The sequence below is a fragment of the Equus caballus genome, chromosome 18 (assembly GCF_041296265.1).
Source record: "Equus caballus isolate H_3958 breed thoroughbred chromosome 18, TB-T2T, whole genome shotgun sequence".
NCBI lineage: Eukaryota > Metazoa > Chordata > Mammalia > Perissodactyla > Equidae > Equus > Equus caballus.
Window position 1 is genome coordinate 11,978,285 of NC_091701.1, and position 25,457 is coordinate 12,003,741.

The window sequence follows — 25,457 nt, forward strand, 5'->3', positions numbered from 1 at the left end:
GTTTCTATGATTAATGCCACTGGTCCTGGAGACTGGAGACACTTAGGCAGTCAAAATATCAGGAAAAGAGTGTGGCCGGGATAGCCTCCAATTCATCTAGGGACAGACTAAAAGGACTGGAGGCCAGGAGTTCTCTGATGGTGGCAGCGAGGGCTGTCCCCGTGAGGCAGGACAACCTGCTGGATGAACCCAGGTCTCTGAGAAGAGGGGTTTCCTCCCTCTGCTGGGAGTGGAGCAAGGACTTTGGGTTCTGGGGATCTGGGTTTCACCTGGGCCAGGGGACCATTAAGAGGCCTTTGGTTTCCAAAGTCTAGGCCAGAGCCCGGGCCTGTCACGGGGCCCACTGCCCCAGGTCTCATGATCATCAAAGCCCTAAATTAGACTTCAGACATTATTGCCTGATAATGTTGGCAATTATAATGTTGGCATAATAATGGCGTTGGCATTTGTTAAAAGTTCTCATTTGTCACCTGTGAACCTTCTTAAAGCACCACAGTTTTTGTGACCCTCTTTTGGCATGTCTTCTCTTTTTCTTGTGTTTTGGCTGAGGAAGATGTGCACTGAGCAAATATCTGTGCCAATCTTCCTCTATTTTGTACGTGGGCTGCCGCCACAGCATGGCCACTGACAGGTGGTGTAGGTCTGTGCCCGGGAACCAAAGCTGGGCCGCCGAAGCAGGGCACTGAAATTAACCACTAGGCCATGGCACCGGCCCCTCTTCTCTTTTTTAATATGCTAAAAGCCTAATAAAACCCCCAAATGTTGCCCAGGCCTCTCTCAACCTCCAAGGGCCCTGCACAGGGACCGTCCTGGTGAAGGTGTGGGCTCCTGGGGCCCCATCCACAAGAGCCGCCCTTCCAGGAGAGACTGGGAGGGCAGGGATGCTGGGACCCAGGACGCTGTACCCATCGCCATCTGAGCTCTGGGGTGGTGGGACCTGCCTGGAGAGGGTGAGGTGACCACTCGGCCTGGGGCCTGGAACCCTGACACAGAGCTCTCTCCCTATGCTTGTCGTGGAGGGAGGACCTTGACAGCCTCGAGCTGGAGTGCAGGAAGAGCTGGGAGCAGAAGCGGTTATACTGTCTGTCATTTACTGTAAAATAATTCAGTAAGGACAGTGCAACCAACAGGGTGCATGGACTGGTTTTAACGTACATCCAGGGGGCAGTTACCCTAGAAGGAATCAGTAACCTGCACCCCAGGAGGGCCCAGGGCACTGCAAGCCCCATCCAGACTCCACGCTCCAGAGGCGGCCACTAAGAGCGCTCCAGTAACGCTCCCCTGGATCACACCAGGGCTCTTCCACATGAGCGTCGACGACACTCGGGAGATGCGGACTAACTGGAATATCATGCAGGCATCTCCGCTCTTGAACAAAAGGGCTATGGGAATCTGGGGAGCCCGGAGGCCATTATCCTTTAGAATGACATTCAAAGGCCCAGGACTCCCTTAGATCCCGGGTTTTGCACTTCACAAAAAAATCCTGTCTGCCTGTCGGAAGGTCGCCAGTCCCACCGAGGGAAAGCTGCGGCATCTGCTGCCAGCAGAGCGTCCTCGCAAGGAGCTCCGGCTGGGGCTTCTTGGGGATTGTAAGTTCGATGAGTCTTTTTTGCCTGCTTGCTAATAAGTGTTTATATGCACAGCCGAATCTCTTCTCAGACCTGTTTTCCTTGCAGCGGACCACCTAGCAGCAAGGCTGTCGGGGAGGGGACCTATGGCTCCCAGCTCCCAGTACCGTCAGATTTTCAATTATCTATCTGACAGTTAGAAAGAACTTCACTGGTCTAGGTTACTTTGCAACAAGCAGCTTCACAGGCTAGAGACAAAAGGTCTGTCCTCACAGCTGCTGGGCTGGCTCAGTTGCTCCAGTATTCCAGAATGGTCCAACAGGAGCTGGAACCTCTGAGACTGGAGATCCAGCCAGCGCCTGAAGGGGAGGGGCTGAGCCAGGTTTTGATTTAAAAAAATAATGAAACCCAGTGCTTCCTCCCACCTCAGAGTGGCAGAGCAAATGCAAACCTGCGCACGACCCTCCCATATGAAGGCCGGGCTTCAGATGACGGCTACATTGTCAAGGGAGTGGAAAATTAGCAATGAGAAAATATGGAATGATTTTCTTAGAGAATAAAACAGTAAAGATCCCATTCATCATAATCAAAGATATATTAGAGGCTGGCCCTGTGGCCGAGCGGTTACATTCACACACTCTGCTTCGGGAGCCTGGGGTTTTGCCAGTTTGGACCCTGGGTGCGGACAATGGCACCGTTCATCCAGCCATGCTGAGGTGGTGTCCCACATGCCACAACTAGAAGGACCTATAACTAGAATATACAACTGTGTACTGGGGTGCTTTGGGGGCAAAAGAAGAGGAGGAAGATTGGTAACAGATGTTAGCTCAGGTGCCAATCTTTAAAAAAAAAAAAAAGACATATTATTTGGCTACAGTTCCCATATTCACTTTTAAAAGATTCTTGATCTGGAATTACTCATTTGGATCAATAGAGAAATAAGAAACAACAGACTCAAACAAAATTTAGATATTTAGGTAAAGGGAGTGCGGAAAGAGGAAGAAAATGAAACGTTCAGCTTTTCCTTGAGAACTGAAGTGAAATGAGACTAAGTGCTGGGCGCCCCCCCTGCCCGGCTTGGCAGGCGGCAGACATGCGAGAGGGCAGTCCACAGACTGGGTTGGGGCGGGGGGCCGCGGGGGGAAACATCCTTCTCCTCACAGGGACGTTTAAACCAAACGTTGCCTAAGACAACCCCAGGGAGCGTGTTTGCCAATGAGCTTTTAAAATAAACTCAAAACAACAACAAAACTTAACAGACTAAAGCGAAAAATGAACAGCTTGCTCTCTACGTTTAAGAAAAGAAAGTCAACATGCAAGAGGCTGACTTTCAAGATCTATTGGGAAGACTGGAGATTCTATTAATTGTGCAGTTCTCAGGTTTTGCTTGCACATACGGCATGCTGTCATAACCCGTGTTCTTTGTGTTGCTGAAGACTGTGTTGTCTGAGCCCTAGAAGGACACCGAGGGCATTTAGCACAGTCCCCTTGCTGTATGAAGACGCAGAGGTTGGTCCTGCTCACAGCACACGGGTTAAGGGCAGAGCTGGGCCAGGATCCTGGTCTCCAGCCTTGGTCTAGGGCTCTTCCCACTACGTCCTGCTATCTCATAGCTCAGCACACCTCAGTGCCCAAACTGCATTCCTATCTTTATTTTCATACTTTCTCAGCAGGTCAGTTTTATTTATTTATTTATTTATTTGGTTAGGAAGATTGGCCCTGAGCTAACATCTGTTGCCAATCTTCCTCTTTTTGCTTGAGGAAAATTGTCACTAGCTAATATCTGTGCCAATCTTCCTTATTTTGTATGTGGGACGCCACAACAGCATGGCTTGAACAGCAGTGTGTAGGTCTGTGCCCGGGATCCGAACCCGTGAACCCCGGGCCGCCAAAGCAGAGCATGCAAACTTAACCACTATACCACTGGGCTGGCCCTGAGTTTTATTTCTTAAATTGTTAAAAGTGATATCCTTTCAGGGCTAAAATGGCATTCCTGCCTTTCCATTTATAATTAAAACTGGGGAAAAAAATCATTCAAAGAAAAACAGGCTTGAGAAGATGAAGGAAGTGGTTAGAAAGTGTATTTTAAATTAATATTAAAAGTTCATTTGAAAGCGTAAGAAAACATGAATAACCCAGCATGGCCCTTGAGCGAGGCAAGATAAAATTGCCTAAAATCCTACCCTGCCTTACCGTTTGGGGTCAGTAGATAGCCCCAGGCCCTCCAAGCTCTCTGTTCGCCTGAGAGCTGATCTCGTCCTGGCCCTGTGGGTCCTTGTGACTTTGACGTGACCTCCACAGGGCACCATATTGACTGTAACATGAAATTCAGCCCCTGCTTCGGTTTTTCAGAACTGCTCCCCACAGTAAACACACAGCAAAACCACCAACCACACATGAGGTAGTCATGGGTTAACAGCTTTTCCTCAAGATCTGCAGGGGTTTCCCAAGGATTCTCACAGCTCTCTCCACCCCCTCCCATACCTCCTCACACCCCCTTCTGCACCCCCTCAGGAGATACTAGTCTTCTCCTTCTACAGGGCAGAGCGAAACCCACCCTCTAGTGAAGGCTTGGCTTGAGGTGGGGAGGGGCTAACCTTCAACCCCAAGCACTTATCACAGTATTTGCCTAACACAACATTTCAGCCTCCAGGTTGGAATCTTTTAATGCCTCCCTTAGCGGCATAGCTCCTCAGAGGTGAGTACCTAATACAAGAGATCTGCGGACAAAATTCAAGCAGCCCCATAAGTTCTTTAAAGTGTTTTATCTTAAAATGCATATTGGTTATACATTTTACTCTAAAATTTTGCTCTATAATGCATTTCTCCAAAATGTGAGAGTAAAATTGATGCTCCAGAAAGATGCACCATGTTTATACTGTGGCCCCAACTCTCCCCACCCTCGTTCACACACTGAGAAGCTGTGGGATTCATGGCCCCAATTTTGAGAATCAAGATCCTGGGGGCTGGGGGTCTCTAAAGGCTGCAAGAGGGAATTAAAAACTAATACTATTATTTCTGAGCCCGGAGGAACAGTTAATTTATGCGAGATAAGGCTGTGTGGGCTGACAACTTTGCTCTGGGCTGGCAGCAGTAACACTGGTTATTCCATGGAAACATGGATTAATTATTCACCTAATAGTATAGTTTCCCAAACAAAATCTTTCTGCAGAGGCAAAAAGAATTTAAGAGGTCTTGGTTTTGAGAAAACTGGGAACTATTATTTCCAGTTTCAAAGTAAATCGAAACATTGATTGCAATACGAATTCAAGTAAAAGGCTTTAAATCCTTTAACCAGGTCTGCATCAATCTCCAACGTTAATGAACAAGTTATTGTGGTTTTAAACCCACAGTCAATCATTCCATTCTTGGGCAATTTGCTTAGTTTCCTGTAGCAAAACCAAGATAAAAGCAGAGATTTTCCCCTTGTTTGGCAAGAATCTCAAGGTAATTACCTTAGGCTTCCGCTAACTTTGCTGATGGAAACAGGAGGCTGGCTCGCCCAAGATCTCTCAGGACGTTATTAAGATGAAATCATTTTGTACTTTTATCTATCCATCTGTTTTAATGTCTGAGAGGAGCAGCATCATTATTTAGACTTTACCCTGCATTTACCTGGAATTAGTGAGTCTGCCAATTTATTCTCTTCCTATAAAGTGAGTTCAGTATCAGTCACAAATATTTATAGAGTGCCCTCTGTGCGTCAGGCATTGTGCTACACAGAAAACAGGGATGGCCACCCGTCTTCAGCAGAATGAAGCTTTATCTCCCTCCCAAACCCTACAACAGGTAAACCAGGCTGCACGCTGGTCTCCAAATACGCCACGTGCTTGCTCCCCCTGCACCTCTCTCCACGTCTTCCTCTACGCCTTGAATGCCTTCTCCCCAAATGCCTTCTCTTCCACAGGGCTTTTTTACATCATGACCAGTAAGCTCATGAAAAGACGCTCAATATCATTAGCCTTTAGGGAAATGCAAACAAAACAACAGTGAGTTGAATGGTGGGCTCAAAAAGATATGTCTGCATCCTAAGACCTGAAATGTGTGAATGTGATCTTATTTGGGAAAAGGGTCATTGCAGATGTTACTAGTTAAGGACCTTGAGATGAGATCATCCTGGATTACTCAGATGAGCCCTAAGTCCAATGACAGGTGTCCTTTTAAGAGACAGAAGAGGGAAAGATACAGGGGGTCAGAGGAGAAGGCCATGTGAAGATGGAGGCAGAGATTGGAGTTATGCAGCCATAAAGCCAAAGAACACCTGGAGCCACCAGAAGCTGGAAGAGGCAAGGAAAGCTTCTTCCCAAGCGCCTTCGCAGGTGGCATGGCCCTGCCGACACCTTGAGTTTGGTCTCTGGCCTCCAGAATAAATTTCTGTCTTTTTAAGGCCCTAAATTTGTGGTAATTTGCTATGGCAGCCACAGAAAACTAACATACCATACAACCCAACGATTCCACTCCTTGATATATATCCAAGAGAACTGAAAATATGTCCATACAACAACATGCACAGAAATGTTCAGAGTGGCATTATTCATGGGGCTGGCCCCATGGCCGAGTGGTTAAGTTTGCACGCTCCGCTGCAGGCGGCCCAGTGTTTCGTTGGTTTGAATCCTGGGCACAGACGTGACACTGCTCATCAAACCATGCTGAGGCGGCGTCCCACATGCCAGAACTAGGAGGACCCACAATGAAAAATATACAACTATGTACCGGGGGGCTTTGGGGAGAAAAAGGAAAAAAAAATAAAGTCTTAAAAAAAAAAGAGTGGCATTTTTCATGATAGCCCCAAAGTGGAAACCCAAATGTCCATCAACCGCTGAACAGATAAACAGAATGCAGTACACCCAGACAACGGAAGACTATTCAGCCGTAAAAAGGAATGAAGTACCGATAGATGCTGCAAATTGAATGAGCCTGGAAAACATCATGCCAAATGAAAGAAGCTAGTACAAAAGACCACGTATTACATGATTCCATTCATACGAAATGTCCAGAATAGGCAAATCTACACCAATGGAAAGTGGATTAGTGGTTGCTGAGGGTGGGGGTGGGGTGAGTGGGGGCATGAGGAGAGTGAGGGGGCTGGGGAGTGAATTGTTTATTCATTATGAACAATGAATATTATGAATGATAATTATTTAGATCTTTCCTACCGTAATCTAGACAGCATACCTCATACCCAGGAAAAATAAGCTCCCAGGTGAATTATCAACCTTGGTCTTTGACACCATGCTCTAGGAAATGCGTCCTTGTCAGTTGACAGGGAAGTTCCCAATCAGTTTTAGATCCTGACCCTTTCCTGAGAGGGAACACTTGGCACCTGACAGCTTCCTCTCTTGATCTACTCTCTTTCCGCCCACTTGAGTGTGTCAGGACTCACGGAAACGGCATTCTCTGCTGTTGGGGACACTTGATAAGACCCAACTCCACTTCCCGACGGCTCTATCATTTGTCAGTTTCCTCCAGTGGTTCTTCTCACCCTGAGCAGTCTAACACAATAGCCGGAATCCTACCTTAAAATGATCCACTTTGAGCCACGGCTTCTAAGAATGCACTACATCTAAAAGTCGAGACTTTGTGTGGGCACAGGGCCAGAGGGGGCCCTCACATAAAGCCAGAGTCTCAGGGCCCATGTGAAGAGAATCCAGTCCACACTCAGAGGCCAGTTTGGCTCTCAGATCTAGCGCCCTGTTGGGGTAACTCTGGTGCCCTGCTCAGTGTGACTTTAGGGGATCATGGTGAGGTCACTGGGGTTGTAGAGCTGATTTAAATGTTCAGGTCCCCTTTAGCATGGGAGTCAGGAATGCTGTAGCCACCCAGAGCCCACCACGGTCTGAACATCCAGGTCACTGAAGGGGACCCAGGAAGGACTGGACCTCTGTGTGGCTCAGGGGTGGACTGCAGTCACTATAGGATTCGGCTGCTTTGCGGTCCATTCCTTCATCTGTCCCTTCTGGAGCCTGTTCAGCGGCGCTGACTCCTGCCGCCCCAGATCTGGGCAGAATCTCTCTGGCCAGGATGACTGATATAACCATGGGCATCTGACCCAAGCAGGTGAAATGGAACCCTCGCTCGAGCCTCCTAGGAAACGGACACCCTCTCCCTGGTGATGTAGGCACGGAGAAGGGTACACTGGTCTGGAGGAAGGCAACCCAGGGGTCAGTCTGTCTCCGTCACTTAGGAGCTCTGTGTTCTTGAGCCAACTATTCAACCTTTTGGAATCTCGGTTTCCTCATCTATATAATGCGAGTAATAATACAACCTCCACAGAGCTAGTAGAAGCCCAAATGAATCATAGGAGACAAAAGCACGGTTCCCGGCCCCTAAGAGTCACTCAGCCACGGTATCCATTTGGAAAGAGGAGGAGCCCTTGGCAGGGGAAGTAATTTGCCCAAGGACACTGGTGCAACTTCAAAATTTCTCATTCTAGAACTGCCTTTCTGGCTCAATTTATACCTGCCCTTCCGCTGAGTACGCTGCTCTTTAGATGAACAAATAACATAAACGCAGAGCAGTCATGTCATTTCATTACGATGATTAATTATCCCACTTAAAAAGTGCTTACCAGAGCCTGTTGGTGTTGTTTTCCTACTTGATAGCCTCCAAAGTGCAGGATGCCAGGTTTTGCCTGGATGACCTTATTATTCAGAAGCTTTGCATAAATCTCTAAAAAAACAATGTTGATAAGTATGAGATGAGACATAAAAAATATTAAATGAAAGGGATATTTAATTTAGGATATTTTAAGCATATGAAGTTTTCAGACAGAGGATACAGCTGTCAACAAGAGTAACGGTCAGTTCCAAACGCATGTTCTGCTTCTCCCTCTCGAGTTGTACCCATCAGTTGGAGATATTATCATCACAATACAAACTCACATCGACTGTTTATTACTTATTAAAATAATTGGCTCTTCACACATTTTGTACGAGTCTTCGTATAGAACACGAGCTCGAGAAGAGCGCAAGCCCTGCCTTTGCTCCAGCACCGCCATCACTTACTACCAAATGAGGACCCAGTTCAAAGACTCCAAACACCAGAGTTTAATTTTATTACCGTCAAGTGCCGCATAACGACGTTTCGGTCAACAACAGACCACATATATCAAGATTAGTACCACACAGCCTAACACACAGGTGTGTAGTAGGCTATACCATCCAGCCTTGTGTAAGTACGTTCTGTGATGTTCACACAAAGACAACATGGCCTAACAACGCATTTCTCAGAACGTATCCCCAGCGTTAAGCGATGCACAACTGTACTCTGTATGTAACTGTCATTATTTGATTTCCTCTGAATAGAATTACAGTGTGATATAGAGTAGTCTGACAGCTCTGAATAATTATTGCTCTGGACAGGAAAGTCTCCAACTGCTATTGTTGTAACATGAGTGTCTTTTTTTCCCCCAGTTTTGAGAACACGGTTAACACAGCTGAGCTCACAAGTGTCTGGGTCTACAAACCCCCCAGCTCTTCACTCAACAGGTGCTGAGCCGTGCAGAGCAGGCACTGAGAACCCGCTACACGCTCGTTTCTGCACCATCAGTGCTTTACACCAGGCATTTGTTTGTTGTCCCCAGTCCTATGCTACGGGGTAGGTATCACTTCCACTCTGCAGATGAGGACGCTGAGACTCAACAAGGTTAAGCAACACACCCACAGCTCACAGTTAAAAACCAAGCCCAGGTCTGTCTGACTCCCCCCCAAGCAGCCTCCCTCAGTATGAAAGCACTGCCCAATTTCTAACGAACGATAACCTTTCAGCCTTGGCTGTACCCAAATCCTGTGAGGCACGGACAGCCTTACACCATCCCTTAGCTGTGATCCCAGCATACATCTGAAGTGGGTGTGAAGTGTTTGGGGTTTCCACTCCTCACCAGCTGAGCTGTCACTGTCATCAGCTTTGGGCCCAACTGAAGGGCTGGAATGGGGTAAGGATGATGTTTCAGGGGGACTGACAATCTCTGTAGGTTATCTGGTAATTTTTTAAGTATTGAAATTAACAGTATTTGGTAATTTTTTTTTAATGCTGAAGGTTTTGTTTTTAGGGCCACAAAATAAATGTAAAACAGGCATTTTTCTGTTAATGCCCAGAAACAGTCAAGCATACTAACTTGCACTCAAGTTCTACAGAGACGAAAGAACGACACTGAAACACTACATTTCCAGCATTTGCGGTGGGCCTTGAAGACCGGCTGGACATCGCGCGGCATCAGCTGAACACCAACTCGCCACCTAGCTGCACCACCTTGGGGAACTCATCTGACCTGAGTCTCAGCTTCCCCAACAGTAAAATGGAAAGAGAGCGTATCTCATGAGGTTATGTGGCTTAAGTGAGAATAATGAGGCAAAATGATTCGCTTTTACATAATAGCTACAGGATTTACCAGGCTTTTCACACTAGGGAACGTGCTTGAAAAAAGGCAAGAAGATCTGAAATGCATGTGGTCTCGAAGGAGCAGGAGTAACATGGCGTGGCTGGAGCTGAGGATAGAGGGGACGGCAGGGGATGGCACTGGGCGGGCAGGTTCAGATCAACAGCAAAGGGGACCAAATGCCCAGACAAGGAATTGCAACTTTATTCTGTGTGCAAGGGGAACCGCTGAGCGCATCTGAGCAGGACAGGGACAGGAGAGAGCCAGGACTCTGCAAAGGAAACTGACTGGGGTGTGAAAGGGGGTCCCGAGGAGAGTGTGGCCAGGGAGGAGGGCACTACAATAGTCTGGTGACCTGCTGAGGATGAGGAACAGGCACTGGGGACAGATGGAAAGATATCTGAGGATGTGGAAGCAACAGAACCTGGTGAATAATCTGCACCACAAAAATCTATCAGTGAAGTGGATGGACCTAAATAGAACCACTGCTCTTAATAAGAAAAACTATTATGAGCCTATGAAACAACACAGATAAATCAGCACCAAAAATTCCATTATGCTTTCTGGACTTTGGATCCTCTGGGAAGACGTGAGCTGTAAAGCAAATCTGTTTTCTAACAACTTACTCGATTCTAGGAGGTGATTAGGTACTTCTGTTCTTCTCTTGGGCTCCTCCACTAGACTCTTCAAAAGGACGGGCGAGACATTATTAAACGGCTCCTCAGCATTCTTTAGTTCTCTGCTGGGCGTTTTCACTGCTGCCATTTTATCATGAAAAATGGGGTCCTCTTTTTAGAGCCAAGGGTCATTTCCTGGGAAGGAAACAGTAGCAGTCTAGTCATCCGTGGGAACCACACACGTTCTTTTTCTCAATCCTGGACAAATGCACCTCTTGTCACTGCCTGGTTTACTGTGGCTCAGGCCTGCCCTGCCTCTGGCCTCTCTGCCGGCCACTCCATTCCCAGACACGGCTGTCCCATTCAACTCCTTGTCACTGCCTGGTTTACCGTGGCTCAGGCCTGCCCTGCCTCTGGCCTCTCTGCTGGCCACTCCTTTCCCAGACACGGCTGTCCCATTCAACTCCTTGTCACTGCCTGGTTTACTGTGGCTCAGGCCTGCCCTGCCTCTGGCCTCTCTGCTGGCCACTCCATTCCCAGACACGGCTGTCCCATTCAACTCCTTGTCACTGCCTGGTTTACCGTGGCTCAGGCCTGCCCTGCCTCTGGCCTCTCTGCTGGCCACTCCTTTCCCAGACACGGCTGTCCCATTCAACTCCTTGTCACTGCCTGGTTTACTGTGGCTCAGGCCTGCCCTGCCTCTGGCCTCTCTGCCGGCCACTCCTTTCCCAGACACGGCTGTCCCATTCAACTCCTTGTCACTGCCTGGTTTACCGTGGCTCAGGCCTGCCCTGCCTCTGGCCTCTCTGCCGGCCACTCCTTTCCCAGACACGGCTGTCCCATTCAACTCCTTGTCACTGCCATGTTTACTGTGGCTCAGGCCTGCCCTGCCTCTGGCCTCTCTGCTGGCCACTCCATTCCCAGACACGGCTGTCCCATTCAACTCCTTGTCACTGCCTGGTTTACTGTGGCTCAGGCCTGCCCTGCCTCTGGCCTCTCTGCTGGCCACTCCATTCCCAGACACGGCTGTCCCATTCAACTCCTTGCGTCACACATCACGACCCAATATTGCGCCATTGCTCAAAACCCTTCCATGGTCCTTAATTCTTCACAAGAGCTTTTCCCAAAATGCGGTCCTGGTGCTTCTTAGCTGTTAATAGGGGCACGTGGAGGGGAAAAGAAAGGCACTCGCAGTCGAGTACGTTTGGAAAGTGTTGAAGTAAACAGTGAAACAGGCCTCTTCTTTCTGAGATTTCTCCAAATCAGTTTCTTAGATGCCTGTGAGCATGACACCCCTTAACATGTGGAAACACTTTACAGGACATGGCATTTATGTGTCACCTTCCTGGGCCCCTCTCCTAACAGGGTGAGAGGTGGAAAGCCACAGAGCTCCTCCACCCCCTGGAGGCTCTCCTAGGACCTAGGGTCCTGGGTCATGTGGGACCCTTGTCAGACTTGCCTCCACCTAACACACTCATTTTAAGTTCCACCCTCTTCATAAAGTTCACACTGATTGCAACGTCCTTTAAGGTTCTTCAGCCGTTACTGCCTCTACTGCTCATCTGATGTTAATAATTTAGTGCCCTGTAAGGGCGCTTTACAGATCCCACACTCTTTATATCTTCCACAGCTGAGTCTCTTAACTTGGGGCCCTGGTACAGGCTGGGGGCTGCTCTGTGAAGCCCCAGATTGAATGTAAAATCATGCATGGGTCTTTATGTGCTTGCTTTCTGTTCGTCTGAGAATGCTCATAGCTTTAGATTCCCAGAACAGTCTACAGCAACAAGCAAAATAGAGTGACTGGACTGAAGGAAGTGCTTAATAAGCACTTTCTGAAAGAAGTTTCTGTGTCGTCCCCACCCCTCGCCATTGCTCTCACTGGCATGGCTGAGGATTCCCCCTTCCCAGCTCAGCCTCCACCCACCTGCTCCATTCCCCTCCAGCCCCTCAACACCTGCGCCAAGCTCACTTTCCGGCCCCTTCTCTGGGTCCCTCAAACTCCCTGCCCTCTTCAGGCAGGTACAACAGCTGAACGTTCTCACACACTCTCCTATTCCAGTTCGCTCACCCCCAGGGTGAATTCGTCTCCCTTTTCACACCCCCACATCCTCGGTCCCCTTGCGGAATCCACCACGGGGCAGGCCCTCTCACCCTTGCCAAACGCCTGCTCCCCTTGGCGGCCGTTACACCATCCCCTGGTAGGGGCCAGGGTCGACCCCAGACCCACGCACCGCCCGCATCCCCAATTAACCCTTTAGGCCAGACCTCTCCTCCGACCCCGGGCCAGGCTGACTTGCAGCTGGACACCCGCCTGGAGGTCAGGCGGCCTCAGCAGCTCGACGGCGGCCAAGGGGGCCACCCTGGGCCCCAGGTCCCAGGCGGCTCACACTGGAGCTGGTTTCCGGGCTGGATTCGCCGGAGCCAGCGCCCGCTCTGCCCGTCGCCATGACGACGCGGACGCGCTCCCAGGGTCTGCGCCAGGACGACACCAAATTCCCCGGGGACGAGGGGAAGTCGGGCCCGCGGCTCGAGGTCCGGAGGACACGAGTGACTTCTGGGGACTCGGAGCAGTCTGCGGGGCCTGCGGGAGAAGACAGAGCGCGACTTAGGAGGTGGGAGGCGAAGGGATTCCCGAGGGGAGATGAGAAAGTCGGGAGACACCGGGAACTGGAAACTTCCTGAGCGCACCCAGAGGGGCGGGGCCAGCCAAGCGCAGGGGGTGGAGCTTCCCCGGACGCCCGACTTCAGCGTAAGTAGTTTTTTTTACATTGCCTGTTGTGGTAAGTTTCAAACATGTACAAAGCTGGACAGAATAGTATAATGAACCTTCAACACCCACTTGCAACAATTACCAAATCATGGCCCATTTCTTTCATCTATACCTTTCTCCTACTTCCTGTGTTATTTTAAAGAAAATCCCAGACATCATTTCATCCGTATTTCAGAATACACCTCCAAAAGATAAGGCTTCTTTTAAAAAACATCACCACAATACCAGTACCTAAAAAAATCACAATAATTTCTTAACATCTTCGAATACCCAGTACTCAATTATTTCATAAATGTCATAAAATATTTTTCTTAGAGTTGGCCAGTTTGACTCAAACCACATATTGTGATAGATTGATATGTCTTTTAGGTCACTTTTAATCAATAGATTCTTCCTTCATATCTTTTTGTTGTTTTTGCAATTTATTCATTGAAGAAACCGTTTCTGTCCTCGATGCTTATATTTAGGATTATAAACTGTGAAACTGGGCCTGCTCCCCTGACCCCCTGCCCTGGCTACACGCTGCTCCTCCATGGACATTATCCTTACACAGAGGGCTCAGGCCTCTCTCTCCCCAGGAGCCGTCCTTGTCTCCCTCCCTCCTTGTATGACTTGACACTTACTGGATGTTATTTATGGTTTCCTAGTGATAAGAGATTGCAGTAGGAATCCAGTGAGGGTGCTTGCCTTTCTCATACCCACATCACTTGTGCTGAATGTGGGTTTTTTTTCCCCCTCCACTGGGAATGTTGATTTTTTCCATCTTTCCATTCTCCAATCCTTCCCGCCTCCCGTACCATCACCACTGATTAAAGATCTCCCCATCTTTCAAGGCTAACACTAGAAATGGTACATCCCCTGTCCTCCTCATGATCCTTCAAGCCGGGAGGACTGTGTCCTTTTCTGGGTTTCCATACACTTTGTTCCACCATCTCTCTGGGCACTTATTTTTTATGTGCTTCACTCATCATTATTTGTATATGTGTCTTAAACTGCGGAGTTCTTAGGGGGATGGGACTGTGCCTTATCTTCGGATCTCCCACAGCCCTTGACACAGTTCTCTGCTCATGGTGATTGCCCAGGAACTCTGGCCACACGAGTAAAAAGTTTCCTTTGTTTATATAGTCGGTTGCTTTAGCTCCTTCTGTCTTCTGCCCCACAAGGTGGTAGCGTTCAGAACAGGTGCCCTATTCCCCATAGTCCCAGACCTTTCCACCCCAGCTCAAATCATCAAATGCTTGTTTCCATACACTTTTTAATGGATGTTGGGTAACACTTTTTAATTTGTACTTAAATTTTTTCTTAGAAAAAATGACAAATTCCCTATTTTATACATAAAGATAGGTATAGACATGGATATAGATACAATACGTAGGTCTCTGTACAATCAAGTAACCAGACTGCATACTACAGTGTAGCGGACGCTGCTGGTTGCCTGCTTTCACTTTCTTACAAACAGAACCCCAGCTTTGCTCTGTTTTCTCCTCAAACCCCAGTCCCCCAGATTCCCAGTTCCAGCAGGAGATCCTGATGAGTCTTGGCCAGTCATGGAATTCCCGATCCTCTTGCTCACGATTGGTTACGGTTGAATACATAACCCTATTCTGGCCACAGAGACATTAGGGGAAGTCTTCTGAGGCCCCCTGGAAAAGGCTTCCTCTCTCCTAAGAAAGAGATGTCCGGAGATAGAGTGTGTTTCTCTTTCTGGACATTGTAGTGTCCAGAGTGGTTCCTTGGAACTGCAGTGGCCAGCAGAGGCCACGACGGGCCCTAGCATGAGGGTGAAGCTGGTGACGAAGACAGCAGAGACAGGAAGCAGAAGCTGGCCCTGGATGATATCATTCCACCTCCGACTGTTTGGTACCGAATCCCGTTATCTCTTTCTTTCAGCTGAAAACATTCTGACATACAATGATCTCTAAACACTCACTATTCAAGGGTGAACTGTCGCACAGGAACTTGTTAGAAAGGCATAATTTCAGGTCACCTCAGACCTGCTGAATCAGAATCTGCGTTTTTTACTTCTAATGAAATCCCCCTGGAGATTCATAGACACATTAAAGTTTGGAAATCACTGAACTGATGCCCTACAATTACAGCGGTTTTAGATAATCACTTATTAATCAGTTCATTTATGTATTTCACATTTATTTCACTTAGCACTTACAATGAGCGGAATACGAAGGTGTCCCAGCCTCCGCCGGACTAACGCGGTGAGATGAGCGTGACAGCGGCGGGGAAGCAGCACAGGGGAGCGGCTAATTTCCTTGCTCCAGACTCCTTGGTGGCTCCACGTTGTGCAGAAACTAAAATTCAGAACCCTTAACACACCTCTCAAGGCTCTGCAGGACCTGACTGCCGGCCCCTCTCCACTCTCTCCTCACCCCGCTCCCCTGTTGCTCCCCGCACCCCCTCTGCTTGGCGTGGGGTGAAAGCTGGCCGAAAACCCTCTGACGCTCCTCGTGAGGAGAGTGGGGCCTTGTGCCCGCCCCTGGAATCTGGGCGGGTCTGTGACTGCTTTAACTGCCCCATCCAGTCCTGCCCGAATTTCTGACCCCAGAATTCATGAGATATAATAACACGGTGGTCGTTTCAAGCCGGCCGGTTTGGGGATAGATATCGCTGTGGCACTAAGTAAGCAGAAGCTGGGCTAATGCCTCCTCGGCCTGAGGATCCCTTCCTCCGAGGGGCTTCCCCTGCTTCCCTTTCTAAATCAGGCCCCACCCCACTGTCCTCTCTCCCAGCACGGGGTTCTCTCCGCTCCGTGCGTGATTCTGGCTGGTGGGTTTACCTCTGTGATGCCCGTCTCGCTAGACTGTGAATTCAGTGAAGGCTGACTTGGTCGCCACTGTGTACTCACCACCTGGCACCCTGCCTGGCACATGGGGGACCTCCAAAGTGTTTGTACAATTGTCATCCATGAGTTATGCCAAGTTCTAAATTTATACATATCTATACGAATGTTATAGATTATATATTTATATTCATAGTTTATATATAATACATATTATGAAAAATATATTCGTAGGGTTCAAAATTCAAGAAGTAAAAAATCTTCATCCTCCCTCTGTCCTTTAGCTACCAGCTTCCCTTTCCCAGAGGTAACTCACATTATCAGATTCTTATTTATCTTTCCAGGAATATGTTATACATATATAAGCAATTATATGTATGCTTGTATCTGTAAGAAGTTCATCCCCTGTTTAAAAGCCCAAATAGCTTACTCTTCTGACTCTTCTTTTTTCACTTAAAAATATATCTAGATGATCTTTCAGTATCTGTACGTGAAGTACCTCCTCATGTTTTTTTTTTTTTTTTTTGGTAAGCTAACATCTGTGCCAATCTTGCCAATCATCCTCTACTTTGTATGTGGGATGCCGCCACAGCGTGGCTTCACAAGTGGTATGTAGGTCCACACCTAGGATCTGAACCCACAAACCCCAGGCCACTGAAATGGAGCATGTGAAATTAACCACTGTGCCACCGGGCCAGCTCCTCCTCATTCTTTTTATGGCTGCAAATATTCCATAATTTATGTAACCAGTTTCCTGTTGTTGAATACGTAGATTGTTCCTGATCTTTTTCTACTATAAACTATGCTGTAATGATTTATACAAATGCACAGGTAATTTGTACAAACTCGTACATCCATCCATTCATTTACATGCGAGTATATTTGTAGGAAAATTTCCCAAATTAGAAGTGCTGGGTCACAGGGTCTGTGCGTTTGTACTACTGCTAACTATTGACAAGTTGTCTCCCATGGGCTTTGCATTAATCTTTACTCCTACTTGTAATGCATGAGAGTGCTTGTTTCCTTACATCCTCACTAACAGAATACATTATAAAACTTTTCTATTTTTGCTGATCTCATGTGTAGAAAATAGTATTTTGCTATGGTTTTACGTTGTATTTCTCTAATGATAAGTGAAGGTGAGCGTGTTTTCATATGTTTAGGAGACATTTGTGTTTCCTTTTCTGTAAATCCATGTCCTTTACCCATTTTTCCATTGGGTTCTTGATCTTTTTCTTATTGAGTTGTTGGGGCTCTTTATATTTTTAGGGACATTAGTCTTTTGTTCTATGATCGCTGTTGAAAAAATTTTCCCCCAGTTTGTCGTTTGACTTTGCAGTTGATGGTTTTTGCTTTGCAGAATTTTTTTTAATTTTATGTTGTATCCATTAAGTATTGCTCCATACCAAATTACCCCAACACTCAGGCTTAAAACAACTATAATCCTTTACAACCTCTCACGGTTTCTGTGGGACAGGAATTCAGACTGGGCACAGCAGAGATGGCTTGATTCTGCTCCATAATGTCTGGGCCTTCAGTTGCAAGACCAGAAAACTGGGAGGTGGAATCGTCTGAAGGCATCATCCGGTAGTTGATGCTAAGCTGTCAGCTGGGAGCCTAGAGGAGACTCTTGGCTAAAATACCTACCCATGACCTGAACCTCCCAACAGTGTGGTCACTGGGTTCCAAGGGCAAGTGTCTCAGGAGACAGCCAGGCTTAAAGCTGTGTTTCCTTTTATGACCCAGCCTTGAAACTTGTGCAGCATCACTTCCACTTCATTCTATCAGTTGAGGCCGTTATAAAGGTCCGCCCAGTATAAGAAAAGGGAACATCGACTCCACCTTTTGATGCAGAAGAGTCAACATCTCAAGAGAGTACCACATTCTCTGTTCCTCTGGCACCAATTGTGGAAATGAGGCTACAGAACTGCTGTAGCCATCTTGCTGCCAGCCTGAGGTTATCCAACTCAGAGGAGGGCAGAGCCAAGAGAACCCGGGCAAACAGAGCCTGTGCCATGCATTAGGCCACCCTGATACGTGCTTTCTCTCTGGACTCCCTGTCATGTGAGCCAATTCTCATCATTATTATTGTTTCAGCCAGTTTGAGTTGGTTTGTCTATTATCTGCAGCCAAATGCATCTTAATTTGAATATCCAGACAATTTAATTGCATTGAATTATTTTCAACCTCATAGTGTTGCTGAAAGATGGGTGTTATTTTCCATTATACAGATGAAGAAATTGAGGCTTAGAGGGCTAAAGTAACGTGCCCAAGGTCACATGGCTAATTGGAGACTAAGTCAGGATTTGAACCCAGGTTTATCTGTTGACAACACTCTTTTCTGTATGCTGAGCCAAAAACGGCCCTGTCAGGCAGAAACGTAGGGAGCCTGTGGGAGGTTGGGGTGCCCCTGACCTTTCTTTGCTGCATCCAGTGAAGACAAGGCCTCGGGAGCACTAGCAACATTGTCTTTCAAATACGGTTGTATTTGCTCTCTTTTATTTGACCTGTTTTAACTATAATATTTCATAGACATATTCAAAAGGATGCTGACAAATGGAGGAGGAAAATAAGAAAAGTAAAGGAAAAACTGCTTTCCTGAGAAAGCCAGCCCACATTTCCAGAGTGTAAACAGTAGCCTGGACCATAAAAACCTCATTAAAATGTCAGTGTTATACTTTTGTACTTCAACGCTAACTGGGAAATCATGCTTACCCCATTATTTATGGCTCATCAATAATACATTAACTCTGTTTCCGGTAAAGCTCATGCTCAGGAGAAGACAGACCTCTTTGGTTTATTGAGCACCTGAAGGGGCGGAGCAAATCCATGTCATTGATGCAGTCATTTGGTGAGGGCCTTAGACCCAATACCCAGGGACAGGCCACCCCTCACTCCTTCCCCAACGTTCTCCTCACCCCCCACTGCCAAACCAGCCCCTCAGCTCAAATGCCACCTTCTTGGGAAGCCTTCCTAAGTGTATATCAGGACCCTTTTTGTTATCGTAGGTGAGGAAGATATTTCCTCTACCCACTCTAGATCCTTCTGGCCGGGATATGAATTAAATTCACATGACACAGAATAACAGGAAAAAACTCAACAAAGCTTTATGACATGTATACATGGGAGAGACCAAGAAAAACCAAACAACTTGACAAATTGGTGGAGGTTCTCATCTTAAATACCATCTTCAGCTACAAAGGAGGGTTGGGGTGGGGGTAGTCAGTTATGGGAGATTACCAGAAAAGCACAGTAAACAAGAGTAAGGCTAATGTGAAGGTTTAAGTCCTTGCCTTCCATATTGATAAGAGTTTCTAGAGATAAGCTCATCCCCCCCTTCTTCCTGGTACAGAGAGGGAGCCACCTTTACAGATGGAGATTTCCCTTACAAATGTAAGTGTCTCTTACAAAGGGCAACTTCTGCTTTTCAGAGTTTCTCTCGTGTCTGCAGTTTTTAAAAGTAACCAGCCCAAAATAATCCTCACGCCAAAGAGACATATTTTGGTGTAGCCAATTCCAGTCTCCCACATTATAAGTAATAGAAATGGATTTGATGCGGGCTCGGTGAGCTGAGGAGTCAAAAGAAAGATTTCTTGGACTCTCAAGGTCTGGTAGCAGTGCTCCTTTATTCAGAGAACAGCATGGGGACAGGACCCATGGGCAGTGGAGAGCTGCAGCACGGGGACAGGAACTATGGGCAGTGGAGAGCTGCAGCGTGGGGACAAGACTCATGGGCAGTGAAGAGCTGTGATGGGTTGAGGGTTAGAGCTAAACTTATAAGGCATAGGTATATGAGTTATTTCTTCATAAGACAAAGAAAAGATTATGTAAAGAAAAGTCATTAAAATGGTATCAGTGCAGGTGGGGTCTGGTTATTGGGTGGTCTTATAACTTTGGTACGAATCAGGTCGGATCAGGTCAGGATGTCCTATACTTCCTGGAGGATGATATAGGTTGGTATGTAGGGCAGGACACCTTGCCCTTCTCTCCCTGGGGCAGCCTTCATCTGCATCAGATGCAAAAGTTTAAAAAATTATCTGTCTATCTATCTATCTATCTATCTATCTATCTATCTATCTATCTAATGCATCTATCAAGGGAGGCCTCAGTTATAGCTGCATCTAGGTGCCAGATGATGATATTAGAATTTTGTCTCTCTTTGTCTCTTGGTTCTCTCTACTCTGTGTTGGCTTCATTCTCAGCCAGGATCTCTCCATCCTGTGCAAAGGGCTGCCATCTTGCTACTAGCTTGAGCATAGTGCCAACATGTAGGTTTTGTTGGTGCGACTCCTATTGGCCCAGCTTGAGTCATGCACCCACCCCTGAACCAATCACTGTGGTTAGTTAGTGAGAGGGGTGACTCTCCTTATCCAGGTCTGGGCCATGTGCTCACCCTTGAGTTGCTATTGGTGGAAGCCCCACCCCAACTACATGGTCTGAGAGTTGGGGAGGAGAAGGGGGGTACCAAAAGAAGGAACAGAAACCGGACAGACAAAACCCACAGATGTCTATTTGGTTGAACCTTATAAAATTCTTGATATTCCAGTGTATTTTACCTACAAAAATGGTGACTGCTATGACTCAGTCTGATACATTAACCCACCAGGCTTGGTCTGGTCCCTTAGTATGTGCTCACATAGAATTTATCAGTTTGCAACATCACCCACCATACATTCTGCAGTTGCTTACTCCACCCGACCAATGGGTTTGTCAGACGCGTGGTTATGCAAGCCTCTGATGTCTTGACCACCAGCCTCAGTCATCCTTCTGGGCCTCCTTGGACGGGGTGCAGTCATAGTCCCACAGGCTTTGTCCACCAGGCTGAGGTGGCCAAGGGCAATTTCCCCAGGCTTCTATCATTCTGGCACAGCACCTGGAACAGAGTAGGTGCTCAATAAATATTATTGAATGAATGTGCTTAATTAGTTCTCCAACAAGGGTTTACTGCTGTTGGAAAAATGGAAAATACATACATATATGTAACATGATTCCCTGTTGTAGAAGTCATTAGAAATAAAATCTCCTGCCAACCAGGTGAATCCTCTCCACCAAATGAAGAAGAGAATGAATCAGTTTTATTATCGAGTGAGCCTTAAACCAGACTGTGATGCTCATGACCGGCCATCCACAAAAGAGATTGCAAAGACAAACAGAAACCTTACCCTTTGACACAGCCAGGCAGACACAATCCGCCACACACACGCTGATTGTCTGTATCCAAAGGAGAAATAAAACTTCTCATATCTTTTCCAAAGCAGGAGATTACAACTTGGAGCCAAGCACCCAGGCTAAACTCCCACAGTGACAGAGAGACGGGACCCTCTTCCCTGATGCTCACATTCCAGTAAGATGGCTGTGAGGCCTTCAGGAAGGACACTCCTGGGATGCAGAAGTGGCAAGAGGCTTATTTTGCTTTTGTGACAGGTTTCCACGCACCTCAAAGAGAAGGAGGAAGGATTCACAGTTAGCAGTTTTCTAAAGGAGTGCTAAAAGAAACGGGAGAGGGAGAAAAGATCTTTTTCCCTTTTGGCACCAGGGAAATTTTTTAATTGAATTTTTGGGGGGATTTTCATTGTAGGGAAGAAAAAATCTTTTTCCCTCTCCCCTCTTAGGTTCAGTGGTGAAGCCTGAGAATCAGTCTGATAGAGGATGACTCACAAGAGAAAAAACAGCTTTAATGACCTCATACGCATGGGAGTTTCACAGGGAAATGAGACTCGAGGAGGTGACAAACGCTTTGGGCCTGTACACCATCTTAGACTACACGAAGGGAAAGGGGTTTGGACTTCTGGGTGAGGAGGCAAGTTATGGGAAGAGGGGAGGAAGGTCTTGTCCATAAGGTTTGTCTTGTCTTATCTTGAGATGAGAGTCTCTCAGGAGATAAGAGCTGCCTCCAGGGGTAGCTTTCCTCCTGGTAGGACTTTTTTACGAATGGAAATTTCCTTTACAAAAGGGCACATTTCTACTTCATTTCTAGTCGGTTAGGGGAGGTAAGGAGCTTTTCCTGTGTCCGCTGGTTCTGTCTCCTTTAGCTCAAAATAATCCTTACGCCAAAGTGGCATATTCTGGAGTGACGCATTCTGGTACCTTCGGTGTCCACCTTCACATTCTGCCTCGCTGGCTGTGAGAATATCTGTGTGAGACCCTCAGAGAACAAGTTACCCTAGAGCCAAACACAGGCTCGCCATCCTCAGGGGGACTTTTAAATCCTGTTACGAGAACACGAACTTATGGCGCTCGGGGTGGTCATCACTCAGGCTTGTGTGCCCCGCTCCGTCTCTGCAGAGGGACGAGGAGAAAGGCATGACTTTCAAGAACTGGAAAGTCATCCAGAGCAAAGAGATGGCCCCTCTGTGTCACTCATGGGGTTGTAATGAAGTTTAGAGGGCGTACAGTATGGTGTTTCCCCATAATCGTCACAACAGTATCTGTAGTTTCACATGCTCTTCCAGAATCTTCTCACTCTCTCCTGAAGAGTCTATGTTGCCTCCCCTTGAACCGCGGCAGCCTTTTGTGACTGTCCTGGAAGCAGCAGAGGCAGCACTGTGTCACTTCCCAAGGTGGGTCATAGATCGCAGTCCAATTTCTACTTGCTCTCTCTTTCTTGGACATGCACATTTGGGACCATGAGTCACTCCGTAAGAAGTCCAGGCGCCCTGAAGCTGTCAGACACTGAGACCTCGTGGAGAGAGAACATGGAGGGAGAGGCGTGTGAGGCGCCCCGGATGCTGCAGCCCTGGATGTTTGAGCGAGCACCTCTTAGGGTGACTCTGGTCCTGGCCGCCATCTGACTGCAGCCGTGCGAGACTCCGAACGAGAACCGCCTGGCTGAGCCCAGTCTCCCGCCAGAACTGCGGAGTGATGATCAATAATGACGGTGGTTTTCCATCACTAGATTTGGGTGTAACGGGTATTAGTGTAACAGAAACAGCTCAGGGCTGGGAATCTAAAGACCAGAGTTTCAGTACCAGCAATCCTACCTCCCAACTGTGTGATCTTGAATTATAGCCTCATCAAATCTCAGTTCTTCATCTGTTAATTGCCTATAATGATATTTTCAGGTGGAGTTATTTTCCTTTTGCCTTATCCCTCCCAATTCCATTTTCTACCTTCTCCAGCCAGGAGATAAAGCTCTATGGACAGTCCATCCCTCCCTCCCCCACCAATCTGTCTGCCTTGTTCCTGGCTTTGAGTTGGGTTCAGCCAATGGAAGACATTGCCAGGAGACCGGTGGACAGGAGAAGAGAGAGGTCAAGGTGCTTGTCCCACCACCTGACCCCCTTTCCAAGCCACAGTTTTGACAATGGCTGCATTCCTCTGTAGTTGAGCTCCTCTGGGTGGCTCCTCTCCCAAAGCAGCTCTTACCAGCTCTCTCTCCTTGCCCTTTGTTAAGGAAAAAATTATTCGGACACTTGTTAAAATGGTAAGGAAAACGTTATTCAGGACTGTGGCAACAGGGAGACTAGTCAGGACTAGTGCAATAGGGGAGCGAGATGGAGCTCAACTTGGAACACAACAAGGACAAAGCGGATTTACAGCCAACAAGCAGGGCGAGGGGGGTCAGTGGATGGAAGATTACTAAGAGGAGACATCAAAGATCCCGGGATTCTTGCTGAAGGCAGGAAAGGACTTAGACGTCAAAGGTGAGGGAGGAGGAACTTGATCAGATATCAAGGGTCATCAGATAGCGAGAGTGGGGCGATTCTCACTAAACTGACAGCAAGATTCTCGCTGAGACCGGGCCAGGCAGGCCAAAGGCAGACGGGGCCAAAGTCAAGGCCTTGTCGAGAAGAGGGCTTAGAGGAGCCTAGCTAAAGTTTGGTCAGGAGAGAGTCTTCATCATCCCTGGCACCTCACCGTCTCTTGTTGGTTCCCTCAACCCCACCCACACCTCTGCACACGGTCCTTTCATTAAACCCTCTTCAATGAAACATCTGAGCAATGGGTCGTCCTCTCCCGCCAGGCCCTGACCGTGGATCCTCCCACCTCACAGAGCTGTTTTGAGGATCAAATGAGACAACGGGTGCAAGAGGGCTTCCTGAGCCCCAAGGATAAGGAAGTTTTCTTCATGATTGAGAGGAATCTGGTACAGTGCGAAGGGCGTAGGGCACGGGGTTTAGGCTTAGTCCTGGGTTCAAATCCTGGCCGCGCCCCTTGTTAGCTGTGCTGAGGGGCAGGTGCTTATCTTCCCTAGGCCTCAAGTTCCCACCCTATTCATCAAGGAAAGTACTTCTCCCTCATGGAGTCCTGGGGGATGGATACGATAACACATCCCACTTCCTAGAAGACTCGCTAGCCCATGGCGGGCATCAACTGGACTGTTCCTTCCCCGCCTCTTCCCTTCCACCCCTAGGATGAAACCGTTCTCTCAGACAGGCTTTACAAGCCACGAGCTGCATCCAAGGCTTGTAAAAGGGCTTCTCGCAGAGCACGTCAGACCCTATTCTCAAGGTTCAGAGAGGCAGAGCCTCCCATTTAAGGAAGAATGGTTTGCCACAGGCCAGAAGCTTACTGAATCGCCCAGAACAAATGCTGTTTCGTGTTTTCACTGGAGATCATGAGATTCTGGTATAGAGCTCAGACTGCATTTTTCTATTGTTTCTTTTTATGTCTTTCCATCAAACAGACGATACATACAAGGGTTACAGAAAACAGTCAAGCAACACGGAAATGTATACGGTAAAAATGGTGAGTCCTCACCTCCTACTCTTCCTGGTGCACATTTAGGGCACTGGGATTCCAGGGGCCCAGGAAGTAACATTTTTCTTTCCAGCTTGAATCTTGAACCAACTGAGAAATAAGATTTAGTTTGGGGCCAAATATGACTTTTTTGGGGGAGAACATTGGTCTTGGAGAATGTGGTTTATACATGTGGGCAAGTGGGTTTTCTAACACGGAACCCCAGAGTTAGATAGACCATAGCCCTGTCACTGGCAGTACTGGGTCAGCGCAGTCAGAGCCTTGACCCCCAGTGACAGTCTCCCCAGGGCAATGCAGGCACAGGCTCTCTGCAGGTGGAAGGGCTGTCACAGGAAGGGGAGAGGCTGGGGGCCAGGGCAGAGCCTGACGCGGGTCCTTATCCCACATGCATCGTCATGTGGAGCTCACCTCACCTCTGCGGGTGTGTGTTTGTGTGAGTGTTGGGGGAGGGGGTTAACGAGGGGGTAGAGAGAGGCCAGGAGGATTATAGGAATGCCAGCTCTCCACAAGGAAGGAAACCGCAAGGGTGGGGCTCAGCTCTCCTCTTCCTCACACACCATCTCCCGTTTGCTGCTACTGTAATGGTGCTGCCACAGACATCCTGCACGTATTTCACTGGGTCTTTGGGTGA

At 47.7% G+C, this 25,457-nt stretch overlaps 2 protein-coding genes across 5 annotated transcripts in view; one reads left to right on the plus strand and one right to left on the minus strand.

The window, feature by feature from the left end:
* LOC100147031 (cilia- and flagella-associated protein 221) overlaps positions 1–15,784 on the minus strand; it is a 90,817-nt gene extending 75,033 nt beyond the window's left edge. The window contains exons 1-4 of one of the 2 annotated variants that reach the window (XM_023622768.2): positions 15,500–15,784; positions 12,828–13,143; positions 10,572–10,757; positions 8,137–8,237 (exon numbers count right to left, since the gene is read on the minus strand). In XM_023622768.2, coding sequence (XP_023478536.2) covers positions 8,137–8,237; positions 10,572–10,710 — 240 coding nt within the window. In that variant the 5' untranslated portion in view covers positions 10,711–10,757; positions 12,828–13,143; positions 15,500–15,784. Of the gene's footprint in view, positions 1–8,136; positions 8,238–10,571; positions 10,758–12,827; positions 13,144–15,499 lie in introns of those variants that run through there. The other variant, XM_070240686.1, reaches the window with a different exon arrangement.
* Positions 13,022–25,457, plus strand: part of SCTR (secretin receptor) — an 89,244-nt gene continuing 76,808 nt past the window's right edge. For all 3 annotated transcript variants that reach the window (XM_070240692.1, XM_070240693.1, XM_070240694.1), the window contains exon 1: positions 13,022–13,311. In XM_070240692.1, the coding sequence (XP_070096793.1) occupies positions 13,204–13,311 (108 nt within the window). In that variant the 5' untranslated portion in view covers positions 13,022–13,203. The remainder of the gene's footprint in view (positions 13,312–25,457) is intronic.